General features: G+C 38.5%; 1 protein-coding gene across 1 annotated transcript in view; it reads left to right on the top strand.

Moving 5' to 3' along the window:
• The window catches only part of MSH3 (mutS homolog 3), a 98,598-nt gene that overhangs the window by 10,610 nt on the left and 66,452 nt on the right, over window positions 1-21,536 (top strand). Inside the window, exons 9-12 of the mRNA XM_053475318.1 lie at window positions 9,513-9,619; window positions 19,041-19,155; window positions 19,558-19,642; window positions 20,127-20,236. Of these exons, the coding sequence (XP_053331293.1) occupies window positions 9,513-9,619; window positions 19,041-19,155; window positions 19,558-19,642; window positions 20,127-20,236 (417 nt within the window). The remainder of the gene's footprint in view (window positions 1-9,512; window positions 9,620-19,040; window positions 19,156-19,557; window positions 19,643-20,126; window positions 20,237-21,536) is intronic.

Genomic DNA, 21,536 nt, shown 5'->3' with positions numbered 1-21,536 from the left:
TCACCATAGAAACATGCTAAAGGGTGCAATAAAAGCACATTTTTAAAGGTGCAGTTCCAACTAGGGGAGAGCTCATACGAGAAAGAAATATAATTGTTTGTGGATTTATTAAGAGAAAAAAAAAAAGTTGAAAAAAGAGTAGGTGGAACAGCACCTTTAAGCTCTGGTGTTGTCTGGTGTCCAGAGGTTAATGGTAAATGCCAGTGCGTTATATGACTTTTGAATTCCCTGATGCTGGAGGACTTCTGTGGATATCTCTGCTTTGATACACATGGATTTCTTCTTGTCGGCTAGGTGATGTGTCTGTAGCTATAGCAACTGTGAGAAAAGTGTTTTCTTCTAATACAGTTCAAATACAGACAAACATATACTTTTGATTAAAACACAATACACCGTTGATGGGTGTAATTTAAGGTAAATAGAAACAAAATAAAAGGTTTAGTTCAGAAAGAAATGTGCAGTCAGCCAGCCAGCTAGCTTCTTCTATAAGTCAATCAGGTTCAACCTGCCTTACATCCCTGTTACTGTGTTAGATCCAAAGGAAACAGAAAACGCAGGAGCATTTGTTTTTATTTATGATTTATTTATACATATATTTTTTTTTCTAAAATGGCAGATTTTTATTTTATTCCAGCCCTGTCTCTGCTTTAAAATTATTCTTGGCTACATTTGGTCTCCCTTGAAAATGCATGGAGGAATTCTGTAGACTACCCCCATGTGTTTGCCTGTTTTCCTGCCTCTAATGCGATTATTTTAACATGTTAAATAATGCATATTAAGGTATTTAATGTACGTTAATTGTTGGTTCATGGGACACTAAACTAGAAACATGGTTCTCGTTCACCCCTGTCCAACACAAGATGGAGTTAATGGTCCTGTTTATTCACTAATCTCCTTCTTGGCCACTGAAACTCAGTCTTAGCTGGTCTCCTTTATACCTTCTTGCCCCATACATTCCACCTTGAATGCTACGGCTAGGCTTACCTTCCTTACCTATCGTTCTTACCATTCAGGAATCAATTTATAATCCTGTTTGCCCACTGTACTGCTCTGTGGTATTTAGTGGTGCTAAAAACGTACATGATTTGGCTTTGATGCTCGATTTCAGAGAAAGCAGGTATTGAGAGATGGAGTGATGGATTCTGTTTGGGGTCTTGGTTATTTGAGCAGCATTCCAATGATACTCTGGTAAAACCAAACTAATGTCATCCCTTTGCATGCCGTTAAATGCAAATATCCTGGTACAGTAAAGATAAACCAAAGATACCATTTAATTACTGAGATGAGGGTACCTTGACTGTATTTGTCTATTACTAACAGTCCTCTGGGCTTTGCTGGCATTTATTTATAGTGTAGCAGCTTTACAAACTCCTAAACATTTTACTTTTGCTGTGCTTGTAATGGGATCCTACTATGTAAATATAAAACATAGGTGCTATTTTTATATTGAAATGAAATGTGTTGCAAGGAAGACATTTTGCTGGTTTAATTACTTTTTAATAGCTTTTTTCGTTATCAACCACCAATTCTGTTCTAAACCGATTATCTGGAATAAATTTAATTGTTAGCAGAAACCCTCCCATGCATTTTAAAGGGAACACCACATAAATTTAAAGAGCCCTCTCAGCTATCATATGCATTGAAGTGCATATGATAGCTGGAGTGTCCCTTTAGGTCGCCAAGATGCCTGTTCTTCTCCTTTTTGATTTATCTACATGCGTTATGGAGCTTCACAGAGCCAGGGGTTAAAAAAAATAAATGATCAAGGCCAGATTCAGGAGCCTTGGGACCTAGATCAATTACACATGATGGGCCCCTTCTCCGGATTTCGTGCCTTTTGCAAGCTCTTTTCCCCTCCTTTTTTTCTTCGCTTTCTGCTTATTTGTATTTTTTCCTTATATTCTTTATTTGCCCTATCTCTTTTTTGCACCTTGCTTGCTTATATATTTTCCTCACATATTTCCATTTTTTTCTTGCTTGTGGGCCTTTTACAATTTTCTTTCTAACCATACACACACACACTATTTACAGTCATGTGATAAAGAAAGTACACCCTCTTTGAATTCTATAGTTTTATGTATCAGGACATAATAACAATCATCTGTTCCTTAGTAGGTCTCAAAATTAGGTAAATATATCCTCAGATGAACAACTCATGACATATTACACCGTGTTATGATTTAATCAACAAAAATAAAGCCAAAATGGAGACGCCATGTGTGAAGTACGCCCTTACTGCTTCATAAGAATTAAGATGGTACATAGCAGACAGGTGCTGCTAATCAAATGCCCTTGATTAATTGAGCATCAGCAAGTGTGACCACCTCTATGAAAGCTCATGCTTTAGCAGTTTGCTGGTCTAGAGCATTCAGGTGCGTGTTAACACAATGCCAAAAAGGAAGGACAACATGCGGCAATCATCCTCCCTCACTGACACCTATTGCCGAGAAATAAGGTAATTCCCTCAGTGTCAGGAAGGATGCAAAATGCATGTTAAGTTGGGTTGAGGTCAGCTTAAAAAAGCTCTTTGGTTGCTTTTGCGGTATGTTTTGGGTCATTATCCATCTGTACTGAGAAGTGCCGTCCTGCGGCTTCTGTAAGCAGTCATATCATCAATAAACACTATTGACTAAATCAGAACTATTTCTGATTACTTTTGAGCCTCTGAAAATAGGGGAGGGGGTTACATATATAAGTGCTGTAATTCCTAAACCATTTACCCAGTTTACATGTACATATCCTCAAATTAAAGCTCAAAGTCTACACAGCAATCAGATCTTCCATTGCAGAGGCATACAGAGCCTACCTATGAAAACTGTCCAAATATTTATGGACCTTACTGGATATACATAACGATTACGTACTGCAGTTGTAGCTACACAGACTAATTGTGGCAGGTTCACCAGGATAAGTTTTAAAACAACTGTAAATATTTAGCACTGAACTCTGCTCTTTTTAAGTTACCCGTTCTTGAAAAGTTGTGATTATTTGTTATCTTGCCTGTAATTCTCTTGTAACTTTTGTGGGAGGTTGACTTTTTTCCAAGTGGGTGTTTACTGTTCTATAATGTAAGCTGCAGTATAATTAACATGTAAAAATACTGCTCTCTGCTTTCACGTTATATGATTAGAGGTTTGTGTCCAGACACTCACAAGCTTGGCAATGTTTTTGTATTTACATTGTATTATTTTTTCAGTATACTTTCTTTTTTTTAAAAAGCAAACAGACACCGTACTGAAAAATATATTTGGCGGGTGAAAAAACAAATCTATTTTAATATTTAAATATTTTTTTTATTACTCTTATATATTAAACCTATTGTTATGTTATCACAGTGCCATCTGGATAAGTTATTTTGTTTACTTTTTAATCTAAAACGTATCCCAACAATATGACTATCCTTCTCCAGATCAAGGTTTTATTTTCAAGATTCCATGTGCTGTTGTAGGTTAATGTTCCATTAATCATTCTGTGACATTTGTTGTGGGATCTGAAGAGTTTACCAGATCAAACTCATTGTCGACTGATGATGTGGGAAGGTTGCAGACCTTAGATTGTATGGAGCTTAACAGATTTTTACCCCTGAGATGGAATACTTATGGTGCTGCCGGATAACAGCATTATCTTAACTGAATGAAAGAGGACCCAGAAGAAATGTAATCATGACAGCAGCTATGTAACACAAACAAGGAACCCACATTTTAAAATGTAATAAACATAGTTAAAGGTAAACACAAAGAATTGTTATCAGTGGGTTGGGGCAGTCTACCCAAGTATCAAATATTGAAAGGACCTCTACTTTTTCTGCACGAATTGAGGGTAAAATCACAGCCGAGTAATAGTCTAAAGGTTTTCTACGGGAAACAAAAACCATTTATCAATACGCGCTTTCCCATAACAAATAACAAGATCCCACAAATGTACTTCACTGACCTGATTAAAAGCAATATGGCTGACTCTTATGTATTGGATTTTAACTTGCCTAATTTGCAGTTATTTGATGTAATCCAGATGCACTATATTAACGCTAAAACATCCGGATGTTTTACTTAAATATTATGTGTAAGTAAATAAACTATTTAAATGTATTATAATATGATAAAATATGTACCCCGTGGGCACGGTGAGAATTCTTTGATGTAGCCCTAGTGTTCATGCTACAAAGCAGTCGTACCCTGTTGTCTAGGTAGCAATTTCTTGTATAACGATTCATTTTATAATGAACGTATAAATAACCTTTTCATTTTGTACATACTTTTCTTTCCTTTTATAACAGATGCAGCGGTAATTGACTGGACTTTCTAGTTACAATGAGCTGTTCTGTTTGTCAGCATATATTATACTTCTGATGTTTCTAAAATATAAAAATAATTGAGACAGACCCCTTTTAGCTCAGGGGCAGCAAGTCACTTTTCTTGGGTCTAGGGCAATAAGGGTCAGGAAGAGCAATATGCTGATGAATTGTGACGAAAAAAGCAAATACCCCAAAAAACAAAATCATAAAATCAAAGCCTGGCTGTTCATGGCCCTTTCTGGTGGACACTGTTGACGGGAGAGAACGTACCCTTGTGCTTCAAAGGCAAGCAGAAGCCCTGAGAAGATCCCTGGACCCATGTGTGTTGTCTGGTAGAGGTTTTCCACTAGGGAATGGGGGAGAACTAGGTCTTTGTTATTAGCTTTACTCATTAAAGGTCCAAACATTGACATTTTTTTATTACCACAATAGAGGAAGGCATTATGGAAGTACACAGGGAGCTTCAGATCATGGAAAACATTTTAAGCGCCATTTTTGACATTTCACATGTCACTAGTCTGGATTAGAACGATGCATTAAATTGATTTAATTCCAGATAAATATTGTGAGGTGCCCCATAATTAATAAAACAGAACTATTGCCCATAGATATATGTATGACAAGCCCCTTTTTTTTGGGAAATATAATTGCAGATATAGGCTGGCAGGCCAGACAACATTATACACTTTACTAGATTCATTTAAGTCCAATTTCTTTATCTTTATTTTAGCTATTTCTTTTCCCATCCATGATGCTAGAAAATTGCATATGTTTATGTAATGTAAACAAAGTGCTGTTCTTTCCTGCTAATGATCAATATTGGTTTTAATATTAACTATACCGGCAAGCTAATTATATCTAAAATATAGAGTTATAGTTCCTCTCTTGATTAGAATTTACAATTAAAGCATAACAATGTCGCAGTTAATCCAAGAATATATCCATATGTATGTGACATGTACAAGGTTTATAAAGTAGTTATGTTTTTTTTTGGGGGGGGGGGGTTGTTTCGTAGGTTAAAATATAATTACTTGTTTTGTTGTATAGCTTAGAGTTGAGCAGATGAATGTCTTTCTGGACTAACCATTATCTATCATGTTATTGGTAATTAAAGATGTTTAAGAGCACATAACCATCAGCTGATGTCAACCTAACTGCAGGGGTGTACCAAAAAAGTTGGGCACCTAAGCAGATCCTGTGAAAATACTCACTCTTACTCAGACTCTCTCAAGCTCACTCATGCTCTCACTCTCTCTTTCTCACACTCTTACTTACTCTTCTTTGCTCTCACTCACTCACACTCTCTATCTCTCTCAATGTCTCCCTACCTTCTCCACCAAATGCTTCCGTGTCCCTAGTTCCTTTTCCGCAGCTCCTCTTTCCTCGTCTGTCTCTCCCCTGTATTAGCTCCGCTGACCAGGCCTCAGGAAATGCTTACGCCAAAAGGGTGGAGCCTCTGCACACACCCTCTCCACTGATTGGAGTGACGGGGAGAGGCTGTCCATGTGGTGCGAGCTTTGGCTTTGCAGAAGTGCTCCAGGAGGCCTGGCCGATGGAGCTGATACTAGGGAGAAGCGGACAAAGAAAGAAAAGGCAAGCGAAGAAGTAGAGCTGCGGGAAAGGAGACAGAACACAGAAGCGGTCAATGGATATTGAGAGGGAGGGAATTCCGGGAGACTTGGGAACTCTTTGTGTCGGGCACCCCCCTTATGATTTGCATAATCAATTAGCTGATTATTTTTCAAACCAGGTTTTAATACCTAAAAATGTTTTACCAGTAAATATTCACATGTAAACTATTTTTTCATACTTAATAGAAACTATGATTGAGAAAAATGCATTGCCCCCTGGTTATGCACATCTGACCACCAGATATGCCTTATAGCCCCCTGATATGCCACTCTGCTTCCCAGACTTGCCCCTTGTGCTCTAGACTGCCTGGTATCTAGTAGGGGCAGCTGGTGGACATCTGTGTGATGCACGTAGACAACCTCTGCTGCTGCCTGGCACTTATGCCAGGGCTTCTATGATGGAGCACCAGAAGGTCATGCCACTCCATCATAGAAGCCCCGGCGGAAGTGCCGGATAGGAGCAGAGGTTGTCTACGTGCATCACACAGATGCAGGCTGCCAGAGAGGTGGATCCAGGACCCCTGCAGCTCTGCGCGAGATCGAGATCTTAGTCTTATAGTCAGACCTCTATTTGAGGTTGGATTATAAAACTACCTTAAATATACGACGAGGGGTATTTTTCAGAGCATTTACTGTGAAAAAACCTTGTCTTATATTCGAGCAAATCGATCATTCTACTATCGATAATGAAAATGTTTTATTATAGAAAGTGTGCCACTGCCCAACTGTAATGTTGACATAGTACTCTGCGAAACGGGTTAATATGCTGGTCTATAAGAAACTCAGCCGTGTGTCTTATAGAAAGAAACCATTTTTCCTACACCCATGGGGGCAGCTAGGTACCTGATAATTGTTTTTCATAGGTTTACCCATTTCCATATTTCTTCTTAGATCTCTCCTCAATCTTAGTGTGTATTACAGAGGTAATTTAACCCATTTACTTCCAGTGCCACGGCTGTTCAACTTGATTTTTAATGGAGTGAGGAATGGCTGTGAGGAGGCAATGTGGAGACTGTAAAGGTGGTGATTACTTTTTCACACTGGATAATAGGTGTTACATGAATCCCTTCAAAACATAAATGGCATACGTGTCAAAATGATCTGTTATTTTTTTACTCAGGTTTCCTTTAATGTATTAGATTTCGACTGAAGATCTTTATAACCGTTAGTGGAAGTATGCAACAAGGCAGAAAACGAGACTTTCGCATAACTGTCATTTATTCTTCTTTAATTTATCTGTTGCAGAGTTTGACAAGTGGTCTTATCACCATAGTAACAAATTGAACGGTAAGACCACACAAAGAGCTTTAAGTCAGTTCCTGAGTAAAGTCAATCTTTGTGCATTAGCTAGAGTGCTGCATGAATCAGACTTATAGCGGCACTGAAACAGGCAGGCTTTGTGTGTCCATCCGACACACACCGGACAAATACTTCTGCCCACCATCTCCATACTTTCCAGATATGTCATTTTTGTGGTGTCCGGCCACCGGCTGGATACGGCTGGTCGAACTCTATGTATGAGCCTAAAAGATGCATTGGCTGTATTTGGCAGCCACAGGCCTTAAAGTGCCAGGGCCTCCTCTTCATCCCAATTCTGGCCCTGGAAACAGGAATCCACACAGCAGTCACACAAGCGATTTGGTCTATACACTATGACACAAGCATATTCTCAGCAGAGCAATACAAACCAGTGCATTCATCGCATTGAGGATCTACAGACAATTTATTATGAAACGTGTGTACCTTTCTCTAGAGGTAACTATAAAACGTATTTCTTAATATCCTAGTGATCGACCTATGTGATAGCGATATGTTGTTTGCTCATAGCAAACCTTTTGGTGCTTACAGTGTCCTTCACGGAAAAAAAAAATGTCTACGTTATTAGGGATTTTTCTTTGATAGGATAATTGACATTGCTGCTGACAACAGTAGTACTTAAGCTGTTACTACACTATTTTTATTCTTTGTTAAGAATCTGAAATAATAAAAAGGAAGCCTTGAAAGGAAACTGTTGCCATTCTTGCTTTTACTAAACCATAATTGATTTACTAAAAACCACCTATTGCTTGGGCTCTTTGTTTTCCAATAAGTGCAATTGTTTAAAAGTTCACACCGTGGAAGTGGAGAACGGCAGCAGCCTGTGGCAGAGCCAGCCTTAGCTAATTAATTTCTTGCCCTGCGTGCCCCCATCCAACCTTACAAAGGCTTCATGCAACCCAATAAAATATAAGCGGAAAGTGTTTTATATATATATATATATATATATATAGCTGCTTTTATTCTGTAAACACAATGACACAGGTTTATTTGGAGTTGGACACTGTAAATTGTAGAATGTGAGATATCTGACAGGTCTTCCAGCAGTAGAACTCTCTGGTAGTTCGTAAATGTCTCCCATAGGACACCTACGCGGTTCAGTCTGTAAAACGTTGGCGCACTACAAGTCATCCGCAGTCTTTCCAGGCTGGATGTCGGCTGCTTGTGCTGTCGCTGTATGTCATACGTTGGCCGCAGGGGCTCCGATCTTTTAACGGGAAGCTTAGCTTCCTCTATCCTGCTGTTCTTCCGTCTCCCCTGGGTGGCCCTGTCAAATGCGTGGACAAAGCATTATAACATGAAATATGAAAAAAACTTTTTATACCTTGTGCATGATAATGATTTTTTACATAGAGCACCTAATATTGTATTCTATCAGGTGAACTGTAATGTTTATAGAAACATAATGTCTCTGCTGTATGGTGTAACAGACTCACCAGTATTTATTCTTCAGACAACTGCTTTTAAATAGTATTTGCGCTTATTCCTTGCTGTTGTCTTTCAGTCATAACTGAGGGAAAACATATATGGGATTTATTCATTACTTTGTGAGTTAATAAGAGTTAACAGTTTTGACTTGATTTAATCATACATTACAAAACAATGAGCTTTTTCTGCAAGAAGTGTCAAGGGGGGCTTGCGTAATGCATTGCTAAATCAATAATCAGGAAGTAGCCCAATATCAACTACGCATCACACAGGGCCAAGCATGCCCTTTGCTAGTAGGAGTCAGTGGTGTAGACTTCTGTGCTCAAATTCTGTGTGGGATCCTATGTAACCATGGACAAGGAGATAAAGTCTTGTGTCTTTTGCGTCTCCTCATTAATTGTGGTGTTAGCTCCCTTATTTCACTATTCTATATAAGGGACCAATTCCAATGACCTGCTTTAGGAAAAGCTTGGCTAACCCCGTGTAATGTATAGTTAAATCAGTGAGACTTATTCTAAGTCTCATGCCCATTGTATTATACATTATGCAGGGCCAGCTCAGCCGTTTGTGCTGGTGAAGCCTGACAGTGTTGTCCCTACATAATGAAAAGTGACGTGAGGGTGTTGAAACCACAGCTGTCACGCAAACCATACGAATAACTCTACATTTAGTGAGTAAACCCCATTTGTGTGCTTGTCCCAAACATGTCCGTGTTTGAATAAACATATTTTATCTTGCTTGTTGTACTGCAAAGACAGAGACTAAAAATCAGTCCTTGTTTTAAAAGCAACATTGTAAAGTCCATTTCTACAAATTGACAAGAATGTAATGTTTCTCTTCAGTGTACGAGACGACGATCGGATACGGATTGAGAGAATGGAAAACATCTACTTTGGGTACAGTCAGGCTTTTCAGCTCGTCAGTGACTTTTATGGATGCCAAGCAACAGGTATGGACTTTATTCATCCTACATCCTCTTCAAAAGGGAATACCTGGTCTGTTATGTCTATCCGTGGAAGGTCATCTCTATGGTTTGTCCAGGATTCCTTTACTGTCAGTAGCAGAAAGAAACCATGGCTTACATCATTCCCTGCTCTCTGTTACATGAAGTAGCTACAAGGACTTGTAGGTACAAATTAAATAACATACCTTTTACCCAAGCTGTTGTAGAACATCCCCCCCCCCCTTTGAAATCATTCAGTTTAAGCTTTGTTCATCAATCTTGCTTTTTTTTTAAAATCTATAGTATTAATTTTCATACGGTTATCTTTACTCCATGCCTTCTGTCCTGTATATAGCATATTATTTTAATATATATAGCCTAAAGAGCTCTTGTCTATCTTAAATTACTATTGGTGCTAGAATAATCCCAAACACTGACCATATTATTCGTTTTTTAAGCGTAAGAGTGACTTTTTCCATGCAAAAAATCATTATTCTTTCTTAAAACCCATGCTTAAAACAAATATTCTTTGTATATACATTTTTATGCAATTGATTGAACCCTTCCATTGTCACCATACATATGCACAGCCTACGGGGATATTCATAGAAACATCACTAGACACTTTCTGCTTGTTTTTCCAAACTCTAAAGAAATAATCCATCTTTTCCCCCTGAAGCAACAGGCATGGACTTTATTCATCTCCTACATTCTCTTCAAAGGGAATACTCCGTCTCACAGCCACACATAAACCAGGAGAGGGCCGGTCATTCAATTAGCGTTAATGTCTACGTGTTCATAGTCATAATCCTAAAAGCTAAAATCACCTTTTGCATATGGATACAGCTTTAGTGCTTCCTGGATTACTAGCATGCTTTTTGGTATGTGTGTTTTATGTATTTTTCTTATTTATTTTTGCCATTGCTGATTTCCCTATTCACTGACAGACCTGGGCGATCATAGTTGCCCTTGTTTTTTCAGTGACTATGTTAGTATATGGCTCCAGTCTAATGGAGAACTCTGGTACGAGACTATAAACGTTTAGTTTCCAGGGGTAAAATAAATTGTGTACCCAGCTGTGTTCATTGTGTACAGACAGTACACTTGCCATTTGTCTTTACATTTTATCCAGTTTTGATGGGGAATATCTAGTATTACCAGTTTTCCCCCATTTTGCTCTTATTTACCCTCTACAATGTAAAAGAATGATTTCCTGATCCATATGTTCCAGGATTAATTGAATGGAGTAGTCTAGTTTTTATTTTTGTTCACTTCTATATCATTAATTATTTACTATATAAACATTATCATTAGTGTGTTTTTATGTTTATTACTTCTACAATTGATTTATCAGCATTTTTTTCACTTAATGCATCTAATGTAATGTATAACGACCCGATGTTTCATTTAATGTTTTCTTTTTTTCAATGTTATTTTTGTTAATGTTTTATTTATTGTTATTCATGTCCTTTTACATTGCATTTTATTTTTAGAGTTCAGCAGATTCTGTAGCACAGTAAAAATATTCCATTTTGGTCATACATTGTACGTTTTGACTTAGTAAACTGACTCTCAAACTGAAAAATCATCCGATATAATACCATAAATATAATTACACACCACCTTTCACTCAGAGAGAGCTTATTTTGTACATTGTACAATGTGATCGTGTCTATTTGTGTTCTTAAATAAAGTCTTTTACTTCATATACGCTATAATTTTATTTAACCTTTGCCTGGATCATGGAGGGCTGGAGATCTCGGTTTCTGAGCTGGGCTTGGCAGAGGATCTATAGAGAGGCACATAATGCCTTTATATATGCGAGAAGGACTCTATGGTTTGTCTATGACTGTAAGTAGCTATTTAAAAGAAACATCACTCTGTCAAAATATGGAAATTTGTTCCTGTTTATCCAAACTCTGTAAGAAAAAATACAACCTTTTCCCCGTAACATGACATAACCATGTGCGTACTCCCCACACATCATTCCAAATGGCTGCTGCCGTTCTACTGTGAGTGTATTTGTGTTATGGCCAGCTGATATTTCTACGTGGTAATTGTCAGATAAAGGTGCTTTGTGATGTTGTTGCCTTTGGCTTACAGTCGACTATTAAAGCGGCTGGTCAACAGAGTTGCTGGCAACCGGCATTGTAGGGGCGATAGTCTCTCATGCTTGGTCCGTTCTATATTTTGCAGCCAATAAGGACAGCTATGGTTGTAGCTGGTTTGCTATTGTGTTGCGCTCTCATTGGGTCACTAAATGGCCCCATTTTTGATGTCCAGTCAAGTGTGCTGATTATTTCTAAGATTGATTCTTTGGATATGAAATTGGTGTCCCTGTGCCAAGTCGCCAACAAACTTTCCTTACTGCCCTGGTTTGATGTTCTGTTAGTCCACCTGTCTGAGTTTAACCGCAGCTTGTCTTTGACTTTGGATACGTAGGTGAAATATTTCTATATAGTCCTGCATCCTTTTAAAAGACTACCGTATCTGTCTTTACAGTTGCTGTTTAAGAACATCTACCTGTTTAGGTACCCAGTACATAGTAGGCAGCTAATTCCCAACGGCATCCAAATACCTGGAGACACAAGGGCAAGGGGCTTTTGTAAGTCAATATTCTACCAAAGCGCCAAGCATCCTAATACTAGAGTTAGGCCAGAGACTATTGTTTATTGTATTGAGGTTTGACTTTTAATCTTCAATGAATTAAATTTGAAGGAATGCTTGACATTGGCTATGTACTGTGAATACAAATAAAATACCCCAAGGTTTTCAGCTTCCAAAATTAATATCAACAAAAATAATTGTTACAGAATTTTCCAATAAAAACTATGGGCATGCAACACCTAAATCAGACACACACTCTAGATGACCAAAAATATATGGATATAATTACCGTATTTGCTCGATTATAAGACGACCAACATTTGAATATTAATTTAGGAGAAAAAGCCTGAATATAAGACTAACCTATAAGAAAAAAGTTTTACTACTTAATATTCACATGTAAACTATTTTTTCATATTTAATAAAACCTATGATTTAGAAAAATGCATTTTTTGTTTCCTTTTATTTGCCAACCTGCCCCCAGATATGCCTTATACCCCCTATTTGCCAGTCTACCTCCCAGATATGCCTTTTAACCCCATATATGCCACTATGCCTCCCTGATATTCCTTTTAACCCCTTATATGCCACTCTGCATCCCTCATATATTCCCTTGAACCCCGTATTTGCCACTCTGCCACCCTGATATTCCTTTGAACCCCCTATATGCCACTGTGCCTCCCGGATATTCCTTTGAATCCCCTATATGTCACTCTGCCTCCCTGATATTCCTTTTAATCCCCTATATGCCACTCTGCCTCCAGAAAGCCCTTATACCCCCCATATGCCACTCTTACCCTCCCTGACTGACAGACAACCTCCGCTGCAGCTGACTGCACTTCCACCTGGGCTTCTATGAATGAGCACTGGAAGGTCATGTGATGCCGGCGCTCCATCATAGAAACCCCGGAGGAAGCAGTGGAGGTTTTCTGTGCGCATCGCTGCTGGAGAGGAGGTTCCAGGTTCACTGCAGTGTTGCGAAGGATCTGGATCTTAGTCTTGTAGCCGGACCTCTATTTGAGGTCTGATTAGAAGACGACCTTGAAAATAAGTCGATGGTTATTTTTCAGAGCATTTGCCCTGAAAAAAACATTGTCTTATAATCAAGCAAATACGGTAATTATTATTATTGACATCTTATTTAATTTATATGTATAAAATAAAGCATATAGACAGTCATCTCTATAGACAAACATTGGCAGTAGAACGGTCATACTGAAGAGTATAGTGACTTAGAATGTGGCACTGTCATAGGATGCCACCTTTGCCACGAGTCAGTCAGTGACTCAATACCTCAGTCTACTGTGGGTGCTGTTATTGTGAAGCAGAAGCATAGAGGGGGTAATATCTTAGCCATTAAGCGGTTGGCCACATTGGGCTGAGTGCTGAAGTGTGTAGAGCGTAAAAATTCCCTGTCCTCTGGAACTCTGTAGTGATGCTACAAACTGCCTTAGGAAGTAACATCAGCACAAGCACTGTACGTCAGGAGCTTCATGAAATGGGTTTCCATGGCCAAGCAGCTGCACACAAGCCAAATATGTGCAATGTCAAGCGTTAACCAGAGTGGTGTAAAGCACTTTGCCACTGGGCTCGGCAGTAGTGGAAATGTGTTCCCTGGAGTGATGAATCGTGGTTCACAATCTCAAAATCTGATGGAGGAATCTGGGTTTGGGGGATGCCAGGACAACACCACCTACCAGAAAGACTGATAATGGTTTGGGGCGTTTTTCAAAGTTAGGCCCCTTAGTTCCAGTGAAGGGTAATGTTAATGCTACATCATATAAAGACATTTTAGAAAATTGTAGGCTTCCAACTTTGTGGTTCCAGTTTGGAGAAGGTCTGTGCCTCTGTGCACAAAGCAAGGGCCATAAATACATGGTTTGAGGGGTTTGGTATAGAGGCACTCAAGTGGCCTGCACAGAGCCCTGGCCCTAACCCCATTGAACACCATTTGAAAGCCAAGCTTTCTCATCAAACTTCACAAATGTTATTTTGGCTGAATAGGCACAATTTCCCACAGCCACTCTCCAAAATCTTATGGAAAGCCTTCCGAGAAAAGTAGTCTCTTATACCCACAAGGGGAAGGCAACTCCATATTAATGTCAGAAAAGCTTTATCAAACGGGGGAAATCATCTCTTAACCGTACTGAAATGATAATGTTTGGGACCTCTCCCAGGTGCAAGAATAAGCAGAAAAAACCTCTCTGGCAAGAATAAGCAGAAAAAACAGCCGCATGAGCAGATAGTTTATAGTGCACACCCCAAGGTAATGGTAGATATCCATCCACACGAGTATAAACTTTTAAATGAGCTTTATTGTTCCTCTTGAGGAAACTCCCTACTAACTGGTCTCTCCTTCTCCCGCCTTCCCTCCAATCCATCCTCCACACTGCAGCTAGACTAATCTTTCTCTGTCGCCGTTCCTCGTCTGTTGCTCCACCGTGCCAATCACTCCATTGGCTCCCCACACCTTCCAGAATCAAATTAAAACTTATGACCTTGACCTAAACAACTGACCCCCATTATATCTCTACCCTTTTATCCAAACAGATCTCTTACTGCCCTCTTCTTTCTATCATGACCTTTGTCTTTCTTAAACCATGATTACCTCTATTTATAAGCCTCACTGAGTCTTGGGGAACGTTCCTTTACTAATTACACCACTTCCAACCACTCAGAATTGTTCTCTACATACTGGTATAAAGTGATACACACATTATTTTATAATGTCTATTTATAACCTGCAGTATGTGTGTGTTGCCAAGATTGTTTCCGCCTACATCACGTTACATGTATATATTTGAGAACTGTCCCAACTTTACTAGGGCAGCCCATGAACTGCATGGTGGGATTAGTATCCAGGGGGGCACCTCAATTTAATCTTTTGGACGGTCTCTCATTAAAAGAAATGAGCAATGCGCATAATGACAGCTGCTTAGAATATTTTTATTTTATTTTTATAGGCAGGGACAGACAATAACAATCTGTCCACAGTAAGCAAGGCTTTTTATATGCATGCGAGTCCGAATGACACAATAATCTATGCAAAGTAGCTAAACATATTACATCATTACTTTACATAGTTCTCTGAGTTTAAAAGATGGATCACCAAACAAAATAAATAAATGAGTGCAGACAAGAAGTAAGTACCACATTAAAGCTATATCATAACAGCCAGACCTAAAAACATCTTGGAATGCAACCATCTCTAAAGCTTCAATTAGATCCCTTTATTGATAAATTAACATCTACACATGGTTAAATGTTGCCACCGTAGGTGCTTTGCTTAAACACATATCCTCTCTAAATCCCCAAATAATAAAACATATTGAGCAGCAGATGTTAATTCTGTAGCCTATGAGGATATGCAGTGGTATTCTTCTGTTCTACAAATCCATCTCTGCAAAACGTCGACCCGCTTTGCATTTTGTTATAGCAGTTTATCCTTAGATATATTCACATTTTACTTCGTTTGGATGTATTAACTGCAGGGCTCCAGAGATGTACCATTAACCTCTTGGCTAGCTTTATTGGGCTTGAGGGCCGATCTCGTTAAGAAGAAATAAGTGCTTTCCTTATCATCTGCATACTTAGGTCTATTTCTAGACATCTGCTCACAGACCCTTCTAGTGGACAGTAAGTCTCAAAGGTAGATGTGCTTTCTGCAAGCGTCCGCCTTCTTAATGTTTGAGTTTGAAATCTATGCAACACTATCCACCCTTAAATTTCATTGAAAATACCACTGTGTGTTTTTTGTTTTCTTTGTATTATATGCCCTCCCCAAAGCATTCCTGCAAAAATACATCCCTCCGAGGAATCTTGGTGTATTCTTTGTTTTAAAAGAAAAGTAGAATCAATCTACCAGTGAATGGGTGGCTGCTGATCCAAAGTACAGAATCGTACACATATTAGTGTTAAATGTTCCTTGCAGCATTGGGAAGACGCTTGCAGTGTCATTATTCTCTCTATCTGACTATGCTGTGCTTGGAATATTTACGAGAGAGATACACGGATGCATACGTGTATACTTATTTAAACTGATTTTATCTGAGTTGATATTTGCCAGCACAGCATGGGCAAAACTACTGGATACTGGATGCTGTCATCTAAAGGAAATGTAAGCAGATCCCCAGCACGTTGTATAAATCTCTAAAGAGGTAAAGTTAATATGCCATGAATTTGTGGTTGACATGAGAAGGTCCCTGGTGTGAGTTTGTTTTGTTGAGGAGAAAGCAGAATACCTCAGTGCATTTAACATCTGGCTCTTTACATCAGTGCGTTGGCAGCTTTGGAAATTCACGAATATTACCTTTTACAAAGTATGCAAATTTACTTTTTAATATCTAGATAATGTTGCTCATTTGCTGAAATTTCTTTCCTTTTGTTTTTCTTGTAGTTTGCTTTGTTTTTAGTTATTTTTCTGTCTCATTTAACTCCACCCCCCAGCTGCATCTGCAGTACAACTCCTTTCATAGAAACGACATAACAGAGCCAGTAAGGATCCAGTCAGAAAGTAACTTCTACCTAAAGTCCCTTTTTCTAGTAAACACAGTAGCTATGAGTGGAAGTAAGACACACAAATAGACTTTAGGCAATGACAGCAAATCTTCAAAGGAGAGCAGCCTAGGGAGCAACTCCCCCTTACCAGTCCTCTCTAGTTGACACGAAATCACTTGATAGAGAGTAAGGTTTGATCTAGACATCATGCTATCCATTTTACTTATGATATTTTAGTATTGAAAAGCATCTTGTGATGGAGCGAGAGCTACTGTTTCCATGCAATGGCTGTAGCATATGTATAACTAGATGTCAGGGAGTGTGGTAAGTAGTAGAATAAGGTGTAGGTTGAGCCAAAAATCCCACCCACAAATGCAGTCTAGAACAAACCGACTTTGGACCTCATCAATGCATCCTCTCGACACAGAGTCTGCACCCACCTTTACTCTTTGGGAGAACCCCAAGAGATTCCTTAACGGAGAAGCGGAACACAGAAAACTGAGACTATCTCAGCCAAGAGCCGCCAGTAACCCCCCTACTGTGAATCCCCACTCGGAGACTGTAACTTTTAGTGATATCTGCTGAACTGTCTTATTTGGCAACTCTGTATATAACTATAAGGGAAGTTAAATTCTTACAGTATAAGGTTTTAACACAAATATTTTGACAAGTAACATAAAAACATTTGCTCGATGTGGTGTTTGGAAACAAACCAATCTGAAACTTCTACAGCTTTTGAGGCAAAATACACAATGCAGCTAGAGAAACAATTCGATATCCTCTGAAGTGGTAAATAACAAAGACTGGCCAAAAATTCCCGCTGACTTTAGAGGGAGATTTTTTACCACGTGAAATATGAAGATATTCTTTGTAATATACTAAAGTTACGCAATAAAACACAGAGAAAAACACAGGGGAAGAAATATGCTGGCTCCGGCTTTTTTCTCTGCTCACAGTTCCCATCGCTACAGTTTAGTAATCCTCTCTTATCTGGACTCCCATTTGCAGAGTCTTTCGCTTCAGTCGTGGTTTTGTGACAGGCCAATATTCCTTAATTTTCATAATTTTATGTTGTGTGAGTATAGGAAGAATTGGAGAGATATTTTGCAGGTGAAGTAAGCAAGATTTGGTGTATGATGGGTCTTGAGGAGTGAAAGAGGAAATGGAGTCAACTGTGACACGAAGCCCATGAACTTGATCCATTGAGTAGACTGAGAGGTTCTCAGTAGCGATGAAGATACCAGGAATTGTAGAAAGGGGAGACAGGAGAATAACCAGAATCTTGGCTATAACCAGCATCTTGGAGATGTTGAGCTTCAGGTAACGGTATGCTATCCAGGATGCAATTTCAGAAAGACATTGAGGTGACACAGGAGAGTGGTTGGCAACAAGTCAGTGGAAAAAGATAGGTTAAAATGGGAATTAGCATAGGATGGGTGACAGGACTAAATAGGTTGAAGGTGACTGCTGGCAAGGAGAGGTACTTTGTTAATAGCCTCATGATATCGCTATTTTTTTTAAATAGCAAGTGAGTTCTTGGACATAGATGTTGCTTAAGGTTCCAACTAGATACAAGATTATTGAAACAAACTAGGTTTGGTGAGGTAGAAAGAAGAGGGATGGAAACAGAGCATGAATTTGTAGTGTAAGAAGTCCTCGGGGAAAGGTGATCCCCTCCATAGATGCTCAGCGGTATGAGAGCTTCTTAGAAGGTGACAGGTCTGTTTGAAGTGTCATAGCTGTGGCAGAAAAGCCTGGGATGTTGCGTGCAATGGCAGGAGTGTCTATTGTAGGGACGAAGCTAGCAGATGGTTGTACTGGTAATATCAGGACAGGAGATGGTAAGGATGATGGGAAGAAGAGGCAGAAGTGTGTTAGTTGTAAAGGGTTTAGATCACAGAATTCTATCGGTTTGCAGAGTTTGGTAGAGGAGGAGTAGCAGATAGGGTAAGATTGTTGGCACTGTAAGGTGTGTTGGTTTACCATTAGATTGTAAGTTCTGCCATTGTGGGCCTTCTGCATCTTTGATGTCTGTTAGCTTAAATATGTCATTGTAAAACCCTATTGTAGAAAACCCTGTCAAATCTGTTGGGGCTATATTGATTAAAAAATAATAGGCAATTTAAAAATGCTTTGGATTCAGAAAACCTAAAGGTGAAAAAAATGAAAAATGTACCTATAATTTTAGACATTTCTAATGTAATGTTTTTTGAAAATTTGACTGTCGTGTTGTTTTTTTGTTTGTTTAGTGAGGGTTAATGCCCTTCTTAAGCATTTACAAGTAAAAATGTGTCCTAAAAGTGTCTTTAATTTCTGTCCATAGATTCTCAAAGATTGTCCCAAATCCTGAATTTAGATAAGACTGTGATTTGCTCCTTGGCAGCAGTGATCAGATACCTTAAAGAATTTAATTTGGAAAAGATACTTCATAGCCCAAGGTAAGTTAAGTGTTCGGCCATGTTTACAAGCAGCTTGCTTTTAGCCAATCCAGCTCACGAAGAATACAATTTCATAAATTTGTATGCTGTTCATGTAAGATGGCTACTCCTAGTTGAACGTTTGCTATGCAATTTATTCACGCCTCGAAAGATTTTAAACAAATACAAAGTAACCCTGCTGGTCGGGCAAGGTAACACATTTAAGAATAGCGCTTATGAATTTTATTTTGGGTAGGATCTCCCATTTTACATTTATTCTACATTTATTCAGCTTAGTCTTGTTAAATGCAGTTACTTCAGTAAAACTCCCAAAAAATATTTTTAATCACAATCTTTAGGTTTGTGTACATCGTATATTCTTTGGGAACCCACCTCAGCATCTAATCATTTTTATGTGTCTAGTAATTTCACACAGATGTCCAGTAAAACACAATGTGTTAAAATGAATGGGACAACACTAAAGAACCTGGAAATTTTACAAAATCAAGTAAGTTATCATGAATTATGAGTAAATATATTAACTGTTATACTCTGTTTCATAAATCGCCAAAAGAGCAGAGTGACTGCCATATCTTTTAAAACTCCCTATCCTACTACCCTTGTAACAAATCTGGTTTATATGCAAGTGTCTAGGCAACTGAGACTCCAACGTTTCCTTAACAGAGAGCAATTTGGGTTAATTGAAAACACCAAACTGCTAGACAGTTATCTGGGTTTATTTATTGCATTTATATTTATTATTTTGTGTTTAGAATATATACTTTAACACATGGTGTGTGTAGGTGTCAAGTTCTTCCGGTCTGGGGTTAAGGTGAGTATGGCCGGTGTGTTCCTATACTGGTGGAAACAGTGGAAAGAAATATTTTTATAATAATAATAATTATATATTATACTACATTATTGCATTATTATTGCTTCCCATGATTTATATGTTTTGCTGTGAGTTAACTATTCACCCCCTTACTATCTAGACTGATTTGAAAACAAAGGGCAGCTTGATCTGGGTTCTGGACCATACCAAAACATCATTTGGGAGAAGAAAACTGAGACAATGGGTGACACAGCCACTAACCAGTTCAAGGTATTTGTATTTGCACTTTAATAAGCAATCTAAATCCATTTGCATATATGCTTAGTATGGGTTTATTGTAAAATTATACACTGGGGGAGAATATAGCATTCGACATACAAACAGTAATCCTGCAGAGGAAGTCAAATTTAGCTAGATACAAACCTTTCCACGATCATGCAATGCATAACATAGATTGGATTATTATTATTAGAATACCAAATATGCAATAAAAGTCTGGAGCAGGCATGTGCGATAATTGTATTTGTTTTTAGATGTGACCTGTTCCATTTGATACACCATCTGATTCAAATCTGTTGCAGTTCAATCTCAAACAGAGAGAGCAGTCCTGATAAAGTTGCTTGTTAAATTATTAGGACATGTCCCAAAATAAATCTGCATTTGGATTAAAAGTACTTACTGAACGTGTTGTGTTATGCTTATATTGACAAGGCTGTCCACGTTGGATAACTTTTACTATATTCTGTTGTCGTAAATGGAACTTTAAATTCTTTGTTGTTGGTAGGTATCTTAGATATTTGAAGTAAAATGTACTGGAGTGGCTCTCGATTTTTGGAGACCCTAAACAAAACATTGAGGTGTGCCTCCCTCCGGGCATATCTGGGTACTTCCCCTGGTAGGTTACCTAGAGCCCCCCTCTTTTATTCTCCACCGGCCAGGCAGTAGGCAGAACCTGCCTGGGAAGTGGTGGCATGACCAAGTGCCTTTCACCTCCTTGAGACTGAAGAATTGCAGCACTACTCATACATGAGTGGCAGCATTTGCTAGGGGCCTCCCGACTTAGTAAGTGTCCACTTAATCCGCTAATATGGTGGCAACACCACTACAGATGCGTCATGTCCGTCTACACTGACCTGTTGAGCAAGGGCAAGATCCGAGGCTTGAGCTCATCTTAGCACTGTTTACTATTAATGTACTATACACAAATCACAACCATAACATAACCCTTAAAATACACTATAACACACAACAAACACATTCTATACTTAAAAAGCCTTCGTCTCTGCTTCTTGTATTTATTAGCATTTTTTACACATTCTGTCTAAATGAAAGAACACAAGCTAGAGAGGGTTCTATCCGCAGTTGTATAATCTATTCCAAGCTTTTTTTTTTTTTTTTTTTTTTTTTACAGTCCTTTAATGTATAAATTAGTTTCACACCTCATATTATTATTTGTTATAAAATGTTCTTATTTTCAAAACATGGAGTAAATGCCACGAGGATAAGAGGTGAAAATGGGTCAGTGTGTGTTTGGTGACTTTTTCATTACAAGGATTATGGAATACAGACA

Source organism: Spea bombifrons, chromosome 1, assembly GCF_027358695.1.
Source record: "Spea bombifrons isolate aSpeBom1 chromosome 1, aSpeBom1.2.pri, whole genome shotgun sequence".
In the NCBI taxonomy this organism is placed as follows: Eukaryota; Metazoa; Chordata; class Amphibia; order Anura; family Pelobatidae; genus Spea; species Spea bombifrons.
Note: the sequence above shows the minus strand (reverse complement) of the source record. Positions and strands in the feature narration are given on the sequence as shown.